The sequence below is a fragment of the Vipera ursinii genome (genome assembly GCF_947247035.1).
Source record: "Vipera ursinii genome assembly, chromosome: 1".
Lineage (NCBI taxonomy): Eukaryota > Metazoa > Chordata > Lepidosauria > Squamata > Viperidae > Vipera > Vipera ursinii.
The window spans coordinates 155,590,130-155,604,396 of NC_139512.1; the positions used below are offsets into that span (position 1 = coordinate 155,590,130).

The 14,267-nt window shown below is 48.4% G+C and overlaps 1 protein-coding gene across 1 annotated transcript in view; it reads left to right on the forward strand.

Annotated features, from left to right (window-relative positions):
• The window catches only part of LOC310643327 (uncharacterized protein), a gene marked incomplete at both ends in the record, with an annotated part of 69,649 nt that overhangs the window by 23,213 nt on the left and 32,169 nt on the right, over positions 1-14,267 (forward strand). The window contains one exon of the mRNA XM_083367635.1: positions 7,509-7,577. Coding sequence (XP_083223761.1) covers positions 7,509-7,577 — 69 coding nt within the window. The remainder of the gene's footprint in view (positions 1-7,508; positions 7,578-14,267) is intronic.

Here is a 14,267-nt window from a genome sequence, read left to right on the forward strand (position 1 = left end):
GCTGGCAGATATTATCTCAGAACCATTGCACCACATCTTTCAAAAATTCTGGAGCACCGGGAAAGTACCTGATGATTGGAAAAGGGTTATTGCGAATAACTAGAAGCAAACAAAGTTATAACCAGTAGCCAAACTTGAACAATGGGCCCTATCCAACAAAATGAATTTTAATGTGGAGAAAAGCAAAGTTTTACATTTGGGCAGGAAAAATGAAAGGTACAAGTACAGATTAGGCAAGGCCTGGCTCAAAAACAGTAACTGTGAGAGGGACCTTGGAGTTCTAGTGGACGATCACTTGACTATCAGCCAGCAGTGTGCAGCAGCAGCCAAAAAAGCTAATACAATACTGGGTTGTATAAACAGAGGCATAGAATCAAGATTATGTGAAGTATTACTACCGCTTTCTAAAACCCTAGTAAGACCACACCTGGAATACTGCAACCAATTTGGGTCACCATACTACAAAAAAGATGTTGAGACCTTGGAAAAAGTTCCGAGAAGAGCAGCTAAGATGATCAAAGGCCTGGAGACTAAAACGTATGAAGAACCGCTGCAGATTTGGGTTTGGCTAGTCTAAAGAAAAGAAGAAACAGGGGAAACATGATAGCAGTATTCCTGTATTTGAGAGGCTGCCACAAAGAAGAGGGGGTCAGATTATTCTCCAAAGCACCAGAGGGCAGGACAAGAAACAATGGTTGGAAACTGACCAAAGAGAGAAGCAACCTGGAATTAAGGAGAAACTTCCTAATAGTGAGGACACTTAACTAGTGGAACAGCTTGCCTTCAGAAATTGTGGGCTCTCCCATCACTGGAGGTTTTTAGGAAGAGACTGGACAGCCACCTGTCTGAAATGGTATAGGTTCTCCTGCTTGAGCAGGGGGCTGGACTAGAAGATCTCCAAGGTCCCTTCCAGCTCTATTCTATTCTAAACTAAACTAAATAAAAGCATGTACATATACTTTTACAAAATTATATTATTGCTACAAAATTATGTTGTTGCCATATGTAGTTACCGGCAAGAATGACTGAGAACTTTACTCCCACAGTGCATCTGCCTGGATGTGTTCAAGCAAGATGCTTTCAGTTTGTATAGGGCATGGGTCAGCAACCCGTGGCTGCATGCCTTCTCCTGCGGCTCCCATTTCTCCACCATTTGCAGAGAGAGAGAGACAGACAGAGAGAGGCACTTGTGCTTCTCTTCTCTCTCTCTCTCTCTCTCTCTCTCTCTCTCTCTCTCTCTCTCTCTCTCTCTCTCTCTGTGTGTGTGTGAAAAAGAGAGTGGCCTCATGCTGTTCTTCGACAAGCTGACAAGCTTATTGGGTGGGGTTACTGCCTTTGCTGTGTTTCTGCAGGAAGCAGCAGAAAGCAGAAAACACACACACACTCACTCACTCACTCACACTGAGTGGGGGAAGAGGACTGGCAGACCAAGGGCAGGAGAGCCAGCCTAATAAGAATGTGTGTCAGCTTGTCGGAGAACAGTGTGAAGCCAGCTTGCCAGGTGAGCAGAAGATTGGAGAGAGGGGGAGAGGGGGGGAGAGAGAGAGGGAGGGAAGGAGAGAAAGAGAGGGAGAGTGAATCATATCTGGAAACCAAGGGTTTCCAAGCCGCAAGCGAAAAGCCGGCCCGGCGGACATTTGACAGTTGACAGCTGTCAAATGGCTGCCCAAAGCAACAACGCATGCGCACCGCCCCGCCGGCCGCCATTCCCGATGACAGCTGTCAAAAGGCTGCCGGGGGCCCAACGCGCACGCGCCGGATTTGACAGTTCTCGGAACTGTCAAATCCGCAGTTCACAATTGGGTCCTCCGAACTGAGCTAAGCGCTCAGCTGAGAGGAATTCCCTGACAGCCGCCGAGCTGTCAAAGTGCCGCTCGGCGATTGGCCGTTCCCCGAGCGGCGGGAAAAATACTTTTACCTGATTGGTTATGTTTTCTGACAGTTCCCTATATAAACCCGGATTGTTTTGACAGTCAGCTGCCGGGAGCTGAACCGAATAAACTTATGAACCTTTGCCTACGGTCTCGCGTCTGTCTTTGTAAAGACGATTCACCTGGCGACGAAGGTGGGATCCCGGTACTGTAGAGCTGCCTGCTGAGCTGAGTCACACCGCAAAGGAGTTCCGATCCCTCCCGCTGACAAGTCACTGCTGAAGCCACTTTGAGGGCAAAGGAACCCTTTCAGCAGCTTGAACAGTACTGTGGACCCAGACCCATGGCAAATTTAGGTCACGTCAGAGAATTCGACGTCCGCCATCCCGAGGGATGGGAGTCGCACTGGGGACAAATTGAAGGCTACCTCGTTGTCAACAAAATAACGGAGGACCGCCACAAAGCTGCAGCCCTCCTGTGTCTCAGCGGGCCCTCCGTCTACGACATCGCCGTAGGGCTCTGTAGCCCAGACCCCATCGCGACCGTCCCATACGCCGTGCTGACTGGCCGCCTTAGTAAGCATTTCATGCCCCGTCGGTCCGAGCTATATTGGCGCCTCCATTTCGCCTGCCGCTGCCAGCAACCGGGCGAAACCACCACAGCCTTCATCGCTGGGGTACGTCACGCTGCCCGCAGGTGCCAATTTCCCGACCTGGAAGACCGCATCAGAGACCAGGTTATCGCCGGTCTCTCTAACGAGCGGCTCCAGCGGAAGTTGGTAGCCAGGCCCACGATGGACCTCGCTCAACTCACGTTAGAGATCATGGCCTACGAAGACAGCCACCGTGAGGGCTCTCCGGTGTACAGGAACAGCTCGGCCGGTTCAGTCCACCACGCCGGGGAACCGGATGACGAGCAACCAGAGACCTACACCGGCGTCGACGACATCATGTCCCGTTTCAGCAAAATGGGCGCCGACCGCGGAAAGAACCGCAGGCCACTCAGGCCAGCCGGTCCCGGCCCAAGACCCACCGCCACAGGGTCGAAACCGAAGTGTGCCAGCTGCGGCGGGGCTCACGCCAGAGCCACATGCCGTTTCAGAAACGCCAAGTGCCACGGATGCGGGAAGACCGGGCACATTCGCTCCGCGTGCCGCAGTCTGAACCGGGAAACCCTCCACGAGCTTGAGGAAATTCCGGCAGGTAGGACCAAGGTCCCTTCCCCCGCCAAAGGAATTCCCCAGCCCTCAGTCTTGTCTATTCGAGCCAAACAAAGAATCTCGCCCGTCCATCAGTTACAACCCAAAATTAAGATTTGGGTTAAAATTCAAGGGGTGCCCTGCAAAATGGAGGTCGACTCCGGTTCCTCTGTTTCAATAATGTCTTGGGACACCCTCAAAAAAATTGGTTTTAAAAATAGATGCCGCATTCCCCTGCAGCCCTCAAAAATACTCCTCGCAGATTTCCAAGGGGCCGCTATCCAGTTAAAGGGGCAGGCACAAGTAAAAGTAGAATACAAAAAATTCCTCGGGCATTTAACGATCCAGATCACTGAGGCACCCAGGTCCACCCTCATCGGGTTAGACTGGTTCGAGGCTCTGGGCATCCACCTGGAGGGCACCAACCACATTCAATCCCGAACATTAGAACAGGTCTGCCAGGCGTTTGCGGACGTTTTCGACGGAACGCTTGGCAAATATACAGGCACCCCTATAGACCTCAAATTAAAACCGGAAATAGGTCCCATACGCATCAAGGCAAGAAGGGTCCCCTTTGCGCTTAAACAAAAAATCGAGGCCGAATTAGACCGCTTAGTCAGCCTTGAGGTCCTGGAACCAACAGACGGGGGAACCTGGGAAACTCCCATAGTCACACCAGTTAAACCAAATGGTGACATGAGAATATGCGCGGATTATAAAGCAACTCTAAACCGCGCACTAAATCCCCATGCATACCCAGTGCCTGCAGTCAGGGACGTGCTGTCAGAAATAGGGTCCGGCTCAATATTCGCCAAACTCGACCTAGCTCATGCCTTCCTTCAGCTACCGGTCACCCAGCAAACAGCTGAAGCCCAAACCATTGTCACACACCGCGGCGCTTTCAAAGTAAACCGCCTCCAATTCGGCATCTCAGTAGCTCCTGGCATCTTCCAGGAAGTCATGGAAAAAACATTAAAAGGAATCCCAGGCGTCTGCCCCTATTTCGATGACATACTCATCGCAGGAGAATCAGAAAACAACTTAGCAGACAGGCTACAAGAAGTATTATTGAGATTTAGGAAAGCAGGGCTAAAACTCAAACGTGAAAAATGTTCCATAGGCGTCCCATCCGCAGATTTCTTAGGCTACAAAATTGACTCGCAGGGAATCCACCCCACAAACTCAAAAATCCTTGCTATCAAAGCCGCCCCTACCCCAAAAAATAAAACAGAGCTCCAAGCTTTCCTTGGACTTTTAAATTTTTGTCATGCCTTCCTGCCAGGGAAGGCAACTATCGCAGAACCCCTCCACAGGCTGCTCGATAAAGGGGCAGCCTGGCAGTGGACAACAGCCCACAAAAACAGTTTTAAATCACTCAAGCAAATGCTTTCCAGCAACACCACCATTTCCCACTACAAGGAAGACAAACCTCTCTGCCTAGCCTGCGACGCATCCCCATACGGGATCGGAGCAGTCTTAAGCCATTTAGACAGCAACGGAACCCAAGCCCCGGTGGCATATTATTCCAGGACTCTGTCCAAAACGGAAAGGAACTATGCCCAAATAGATAAAGAAGCCCTGGCAATTGTGGCGGGAATAAAAAAAATTCACGATTACCTTTACGGCCGCCCCTTTGTGATTTACACAGATCACAAGCCACTATTAGGACTATTCACCTGGGACCGTCAAACCCCCCAAATCTTGTCGCCAAGGATGTTGCGCTGGACAACATTCCTCGCAGCATATTCCTACCAGCTAATATACAAGCCAGGACACCAAATGTGTCACGCTGACGGCCTCAGCAGATTGCCCCTCCCCCACACAGAACCAGACCCGGCCCCAGCGAGCAACATCCTAGCTATTCAAGAACTCCAAGAATGCCCACTAACAGCGAATGACATCGCTGCCGCAACTTCCCGAGACAAAACACTTAGCAGAGTGTTAGCTTGGGTACACACTGGCTGGCAAACCTCCTGCCCAGGCACAGAATTTCAGCCATACTTCTCTAGGCAAAATGAATTAACGTCACATTTGGGATGTTTGCTCTGGGGGTGCAGGGTAATCATACCACTCAAACACAGACCAAAAGTCCTGTACACTTTACATGAGGGCCACCCGGGCATCGTAAAAACAAAAGCCCTGGCCCGCAGCTACGTCTGGTGGCCGGGAATAGACCAAGACATAGAAAAACACGTCGCTGGTTGCTATTTGTGCCAAGAATCCTGCCCACTCCAACCCAGAGCCCCAATTCACAAATGGGAACTCACAAAAAACCCCTGGTCCCGCATCCACATTGATTATGCCGGACCTTTCCAAGGGCAGGTCTTCCTCATAGTTGTAGACAGTTATTCCAAGTGGCTGGAGGTTCTCCCGGTTCACAGCACGTCTGCCGCAACCATCCAAGCCCTCAGGGGAATCTTTGCTACACACGGTCTCCCCGACGTTATTATATCAGACAACGGCCCTCAATTTGCTTCTCATGACTTTCAGATCTTCACGAGGAGCAATTGTATTAGGCACTCGACATGGGCTCCCTTCCACCCATCGTCTAACGGCCTTGCAGAGGTTATGATAAGGACCACCAAAGACGCCCTCAAAAGAATCATCACGGGGAACTGGCACCGTCGCTTGGCACAATTTCTCTTAGCCCACCACGCTACGCCTTGCACCTCCACCGGCAAAAGTCCGGCCGAACTTCGATGGGGTCGCCGCCTGGTGACAAGGCTTGACAGACTCCACCCCGACAGACCGGCAGCCGAATTGACACCGAACGCCCAGCCTAAAACATTCTCCAAAGGTCAAAATGTTTGGTCTCGAGATTATGGGGGAAGGGATAAGTGGGTTCAGGGGGTTATCCTGGACCAAACAGGACCGTTATCATATACAGTGGACACTGGGACTGGACTTACACAACGCAGACACACAGATCAGCTCCGCCCCCGGTCACCACCCAACCCCCCGCTGCAACCGACTCTGGGTGAGCCTGCGCCAGCCGACACCCCCGAACCCGATGAATTTTTCCCTCCCCAGGACCAACAACCGTCTGCCGAATTCAACCCAGAATTAACTCCTCCGGCTTCGCATCCCGAAGGAAGCACTCCCCGCCTCCGACGGTCCAGCCGAACCAGAAGACCCCCCGCATACCTCGCGGACTTTGAATGGAAGGGAAACCCACCAACTGCCAAAACCCCTGTTAGCAATACTTGTTTAAAACGTTCGATTATTGTTAATAACTTACCTGTTCAGGGGGGGGGAAGGGGTGAATCATATCTGGAAACCAAGGGTTTCCAAGCCGCAAGCGAAAAGCCGGCCCGGCGGACATTTGACAGTTGACAGCTGTCAAATGGCTGCCCAAAGCAACAACGCATGCGCACCGCCCCACCGGCCGCCATTCCCGATGACAGCTGTCAAAAGGCTGCCGGGGGCCCAACGCGCACGCGCCGGATTTGACAGTTCTCGGAACTGTCAAATCCGCAGTTCACAATTGGGTCCTCCGAACTGAGCTAAGCGCTCAGCTGAGAGGAATTCCCTGACAGCCGCCGAGCTGTCAAAGTGCCGCTCGGCGATTGGCCGTTCCCCGAGCGGCGGGAAAAATACTTTTACCTGATTGGTTATGTTTTCTGACAGTTCCCTATATAAACCCGGATTGTTTTGACAGTCAGCTGCCGGGAGCTGAACCGAATAAACTTATGAACCTTTGCTACGGTCTCGCGTCTGTCTTTGTAAAGACAATTCAGAGAGAGAGAGAGACAGAGAGAACTCATGGACAACAGCCTCTATTTCTTTTTAATTAAACTCTTCAATCAAGCTCCCCCCCTGTGCGAGTTTTGCGGCTCCCAGTGTTTTCTTTTTTCTGGGAAACGGGTCCAAGTGGCTCTTTGAGTGTTTAAGGTTGCCGACCCCTGGTATAGGGCAATAGCGTATTGTAACCAGAAAGATTTGGCCTCAGTCCATGTGAATGGTTACCATATGCCACTCTTGGGTCTTCATAATCCTTTGCAGTGGTTCTAGGGAATGCATATTAGAACTCTTCAATAAACACTGAGGTGGAAAGTTTTTCTAAGAATGTTGCAAATTACAAGTGTTGTAAACTCAAATACACCTTTATGTGATCTAATAAGACTCCATTACTGAAGTTTTGCTCATTTTTTATTATATTGCAGGATTATTGCTGGTTGGTCCTCTCAGGTTCATTTTGTTAAGACACTTATTGGGTGCTGTCATGGAAAAAATGGAATTACCACAGCTTGATATGTCTAGTTGGTGCAGTTCATAGCAAGTTTGTGAATTCATTTTTTTGTGAATTCTTCTTGATGCTTACAATCTGGGGCAGGTTGAAACTAGATTCCAACCACAGAGATGAATAAAATCCATATTTTGGTTGAACTGCTATTGATTTTCACAATTTTCTGAGTTGCTTTTAAAAAAATATTTTACAGGGATCTCAAGGACCCCAAGGTATTCAGGGAGAGCGAGGACCAGAAGGAGAAGGGCTTCCAGGACCAAAGGTGCAATTCTGTTTTTTTCCTTAATCTTGTGACATTTAAATAAATATCCTTCTTTTTTTTCAAATTGGCATTTCTACATCTGAATGTATAGAGAAAAATTAGGTTCTAATTTTGTCCTACAACTCATACAATGGTACAAAGATTTCTCCCAATGGTACTGGGAGCAAGGGAAGAATTTGCCTTTTGCAAAGTCATTTTTCCTCTGGCAGCCAACCATGCTTTTACAAGCCCTGTCTACCCCCATAATCTGGGGTTGATTTGGGGAATGGGGCCAGGCTGGCAAAAGAAGCCAAAAGGAGTCAATTTATTTAGCATAAAAAGCAATAACAATAATGTAATTATTAACACTTTTGGATTGTCGCTAGTTTTTATATTCACTTCTGCTAAGAAATTGGAATTAATGAACAGACTATATATACCTCTTTCACCAGCTGTGGGTTTTAGTCATAAGGTACATCAAAAGTCTTTGTATCTTTAATATCTTCAACGTCTTCTAAATGCTTCGCATCAAAATATTGATGATTTGGAAATAGAATATCAACAAAGATTGTCAACTTACTTCCTACTGTGCTTCATTTGGAAATTGTACAATGTAATGCAGCCATCTACCCCACAGATACAACATCCAAGTTGTCAGTGGGAAAAACAGTAGGTTTTATGGGAAGGAAAGGCATTCTGCAAGTAGTTAAAGCGGACTATTTGTGGGGAGGAAACAAAGGAAAAAAGAAAGGTACCAAGACTGGTGAAATTGAATCCTGGACGTGCTGGATGCCAGAAAGAGATAACAAGGTAGTGGATTTTGGAATCCTATATATGCACTTTCAAGCAAATGTCGCTACTTGCTCCTGTTTCCTAATGGGGGGATTAAACCTGATAGAAGTAGTGTTCACAGTGTTGGCATCTGAGGAATCTGGGATTCCCTGGGATTCCGGCATGGCAGCAAGCAAAGAAGAAAAAGATCACTGACACGTGAGAAACAGACTGGCTTCCTTCCGTGGTCTCAGTTCCCCAGAAATTAGTTACTGGTATTCAGCTCCAAGGAAAACTAGCCTGCCTTTATCCATCCTACGTCTCATTCCACTCTACTCTCTTGGCTGTTCTGGTGCTTGATCTACTTTTCAGTGTGGGTTTCCCACTCTTTCCAAGGGATGATAAATCCATTGTCGAGCCCTTCGGGTTCAACAAACTTGCCGGGAGGGGGATTCGGCTCGCAGCCCTCGGCAACAGCAGCGGCCATGCCCACACTCGTCAGCTGTCCGGCGGGCGAGCTGCCGTTCGTCGCCGAAAGCCCAGCCGCTCCCAAGCTCCCCAGCTGACCGGCGGGCGGGCAGCCGTTCGTCGCCGAAAGCCCAGCCGCTCCCAAGCTCCCCAGCTGACCGGCGGACGAGCAGCCGCACGACGCCGAAGGCCCAGCCGCTCCCAAGCTCCCCAGCTGACCAGCGGGCGAGCAGCCGCACGACGCCGAAGGCCCAGCCGCTCCCAAGCTCCCCAGCTGTTCGGCGGGCAAGTAGCCGTGCGACGCCGAGAGCCCAGCTGCGCCCACACCCTCCAGCTGTCCGGCGGGCGAACGCCGGACCCACGGGCGTGCCGCAATCTGAGAGGTGGCTGAGGGCGGTCGTGAGTGGCTGCAGGAAGGCTACGCCGGGGCAGCCAGCCGGGAGATGGCCCGCGCCGGCACAGTCAGCTGCCAGGCGGGCAGAAACTGAGGGGCGGCCAGGGATGCCCGCTGATAGTCGCGCAGCTCGGTCAGCTGAGCGATGGTCCAGAACAGCCACGGACGGCCGCGGAAGCAGCACAACACTTTCTGGAGCTGACGACGGCCTGGCGGTTGTGACTATGGGCGATGGCCTTACGGACCCGGTGGCTGTTACTGCGGACACGCCGGCAGCGACGCGGGGTGCTGAACAGCTGCACCCGGACCTTGGGGGCTGCCAGGGGGTCATGGGGGTGGCGCGGGGAGATGCAGTGGTGGAGGGGAGCACGCTCAGGATGTTAGGAGGGGGGATGGGCTTGTACTTACCTTCACGCTGGGAAGCACGGTGCCGGTGGAGGGAGCTGGGCGTGGGTTGAAGGAGTAGGGGGGTGGAGTATTTACGCAGGCCAGGCGGATGCTGGTCTGCACGGGGGAGGGGTGGAGTCTAGGGGTGGGGCTGCTACCTAGTTACAGGTTCAGAATAAAAGGTGCGTTGAGAGCGTGTGGCTCTCAACGCTGACTTTGTTAAGGTATAGAGGTCCTGCTATTAAAGGTACTCTTTCCAGTCATCCGTACTTCGTCGTGGTTTTTCCTGTGGGCTTGTCGATCCGGCGAAGACGAGGAGTTGACATCCATATTTTAAAATAGCTGTAAAAATAGCAAAGCTGGAAAGAGGGCAAAAGTTGGAAGGCTAGATGTCTTTCTAGCTACCGTCACTCCAACGGCCAGCTTTTTATTCTTTTAAATATTGATGTAGTCTTCTAATACCCTTCATGGATTACTGCCTTGTCATGGCGAAGGGGCTTGCATAATTCAATGAAGCTATGAGCTATGCCGTGCAGGGCCACCCAAGACGGACAGGTCATAGCAGAGAGTTCTGACAAAACGTGATCCACTGGAGAAGGAAATGGCAAACCACTCCAGTATCTTTGCCATGAAAACCCTATGGACAGTACCAAAAGGCAAAATGATATGACGCTGGAAGATGAGCCCCTCAGGTTGGAAGGCGTCCAATATGCTACTGGGGAAAAGCAGAGGGCTAGTACTAGTAGAGCCAGAAAGAATGAAGCGACTGGACCAAAGCCGAAAGGACGCTCAGCTGTGGATGTGTCTGGTGGTGAAAGGAAAGTCCGATGCTGTAAAGATTTTTTCTCCATAGGAACCTGGAATGTAAGATCCATGAATCAAGGCAAGCTGGACGTGGTCAAACAAGAGATGACAAGACTGAACATCGACATCTTAGGTATCAGCGAACTAAAATGGACAGGAATGGGTGAATTTAATTCAGATGACCATCAGGTATACTACTGTGGGCAAGAATCCTTCAGAAGAAATGGAGTAGCCTTCATAGTCAATAAAAGAGGAGGAAAAGCAATACTGGGATACAATCCCCCAAATGACAGAATGATCTCACTTCGAATCCAAGGCAAACCATTCAATATCACAGTAGTCCAAGTCTATACCCCAACCACCGGTGCTGAAGAGGATGAAATTGACCGGTTCTATGAAGCCCTACAGCACCTTATAGAACTAACACCAAAAAATGATGTCCTTATCATCATGGGGGATTGGAATGCTAAAGTAGGAAGCCAAAAGATAACCGGAATAACAGGCAAGTTTGGCCTTGGAGTACAAAATGAAGCAGGGCACAGGCTGATAGAATTTTGTCAAGTGAATATGATGGTCATAGCAAACACTCTTTTCCAACAACCCAAGAGATGGCTCTACACATGGACATCACCAGACGGTCAACACAGAAATCAGATTGACTATATGCTCTGCAGCCAAAGATGGAAAACCTCTATACAGTCAATAAAAACAAGACCAGGAGCTGACTGTGGCTCAGACCATGAACTTCTCATTGCAAAGTTTAGGCTTAAACTGAAGAAAGTAGGGAAAAGCACTAGGCCAGTCAGGTATGAATTAAATCATATCCCTGTTGAATATACAGTAGAGGTGACAAATAGATTTAAGGAATTAGATCTGATAGACAGAGTGCCTGAAGAACGATGGACAGAGGTTCACAACATTGTACAACAGGTAGCAACCAAAACCATCCCAAAGAAAAAGAAATGCAAGAAAGCAAAATGGCTGTCTGAGGAAGCTTTGCAAATAGCTGAGGAAAGGAGGGAGGCGAAAGGCAAGGTAGAAAAAGAAAGATACGCTCAATTGAATGCAGAATTCCAGAGAATAGCTAGAAGAGATAAGAATGCCTTGTTAAATGAACAGTGCAAAGAAATAGAAGAAAACAATAGAATAGGGAGGACCAGAGATCTTTTCAAGAAAATTGGAGAGATGAAGGGAACGTTTCATGCAAAAATGGGCATGATAAAGGACCAAAATGGCAGGGACCTAACAGAGGTAGAAGAGATTAAGAAGAGGTGGCAAAATTACACAGAAGAACTATACAAGAATGAGCTTAACGTCCCTGATAATCACAATGAGGTGGTCACTGACCTCGAGCCAGACATCCTAGAATGTGAAGTGAAGTGGGCCTTAGAAAAGCTGAGCAACAACAAAGCTAGTGGAGGTGACAGTATTCCAGCTGAGCTATTCAAAATCTTAAAAGACGATGCAGTAAAAGTGCTACACTCAATTTGCCAGCAAATTTGGAAAACTCAACAGTGGCCACAGGATTGGAAAAAATCAGTTTACATTCCAATTCCAAAGAAAGGCAGTGCCAAAGAATGTTCAAACTATCACACCATTGCACTCATTTCTCATGCTAGTAAAGTTATGCTTAAAATCCTACAAGCTAGACTCCAGCAGTATGTGGATCGAGAACTACCAGAAGTACAGGCAGGATTTTGAAGAGTCAGAGGAACTAGAGATCAAATTGCCAACATACGCTGGATAATGGAGAAAGCTAGGGAGTTCCAGAAAAACATCTACTTCTGCTTCATTGACTATGCTAAAGCCTTTGATTGTGTGGATCATAACAAACTGTAGCAAGTTCTTAAAGAGATGGGCGTACCAGACCATCTTATTTGTCTATTGAGAAACCTATATGCAGGTCAAGAAGCAACAGTGAGAACTGGACACGGAACCACTGATTGGTTCAAAATTGGGAAAGGAGTCCGGCAAGGCTGTATACTGTCGCCCTGCCTGTTTAACTTATATGCAGAGCACATCATGAGAAAGGCAGGGCTAGATGAATCAAAAGTTGGAATTAAGATTGCCGGAAGAAATATCAACAACCCAAGATATGCAGATGATACCACTCTAATGGCAGAAAGTGATGAAGAACTAAAGAGCCTCTTGTTGCGGGTGAAGAAGGAGAGTGCAAAAGTTGGCTTGAAACTTAACATTAAGAAAACTAAGATCATGGCATCTGTCCCTCTCAATTCCTGGCAAATAGATGGGGAAGAAATGGAGGTAGTGACAGATTTTATTTTCCTGGGCTCCAAGATCACCGCAGATGGGGACTGCAGCAAAGAAATTAAAAGACGCTTGCTCCTGGGGAGGAAAGCTATGGCAAATCTAGACAGCACACTAAAAAGCAGAGATATCACCCTATATGCACAAAAGTGCATATAGTCAAGGCCATGGTTTTCCGAGTTGCAATGTATGGCTGTGAAAGTTGGACCATAAGAAAGGCTGAGCGCCAAAGAATTGAGGCCTTTGAACTATGGTGCTGGAGAAGACTCCTGCGAGTCCCTTGGACTGCAAGGCGATCAAACCGGTCAGTCCTAGAGGAGATCAACCCTGACTGCTCTTTAGAAGGCCAGATCCTGAAGTTGAAACTCAAATACTTTGGCCACCTAATGAGAAGGAAGGACTCACTGTTGAAGAGCCTAATGCTGGGAAAGATTGAGGGCAATAGAAGAAGGGGAGGACAGAGAATGAGGTGGCTGGATGGAGTCACAGAAGCAGTAGGCATGAGCTTAAATGGACTCCAGAAGATGGTAGAACACAGGAAGGCCTGGAGGAACGTTGTCCATAGGGTCGCGATGGGTCGGAGAACCACTTCGCAGCTAACAACAACAACAAGTCTTCTAAATTTAAAAGAACTGCTTCAATGCTCTATGGGCTATTCTGAAATAACTCTAGCTGGGCTCCCTCTGAATGCATCTAAGAAAGCAATTTTTTTGCCAAACCAGGAGAAGTTTTGACATGGCTAAACTCTCTAAATTAGTTGTATGTCAATACTTGTTCCTCCCACAGCCTTACATGTGTAAGGAGCCTTACTCTTGTTAGGAAGAGAGATTAGGGGTTTTTTCTTGCCAACTAGCTAGAAAGGAAACAAAGTGAGGAGGGCTTGATATGAAATTTTTAAGAACAGCATCACTCACCTTGTTACTCAGGCAGATTAGAACTTGGCTGTTATGGTGGCGCAACTTACGTCCACCCATGTTTCTGCTGATGCAGGAAGCAGAGGAATACATGCTAATATGACTACCTGGATGTACCCATAATTTTATCTTTTACATCAGATGTGAATGATTTTATGGTAATTTTATACCCATCCAAAGCCATTATGGGAACTGGTGGCATATAAACCATGCAAACCAATGAACATATATTCATGATTCTTTCTTCCCTGCATTTTTTTCTCATAGTGACACAGCACTAGCACAGAGAGGAATCCCCAGAAACATTACAGAATTCTTCCTCCCCCACTCCCTTGTCATGGTCTAACTCACAGAATGACATGCTAGAAATGGATATGAGTCAGTCCCCATTCATATGCATTCAAAGAACTTGAGTTCACCACATTCCTTGATCAAGCTGAAGCAGCAAATCTAATTTAGGTATAGGAAGTGCATTGTTGTTGTTGTTAGTTGCAAAGTCATGTCTGACCTGTCCTCTACCATCTTCTGGAGTCCATTTAAGCTCACACCTACTGCTTCAGTAACTCCATCCAGCCACCTCATTCTCTGTCATCCCCTTCTTCTCTTGCCCTCAATCTTTCCCAGCATTAGGCTCTTCTCCAGTGAGTCATTCCTTCTCATTAGGTGGCCAAAGTATTTGAGTTTCAACTTCAGGATCTGGCCTTC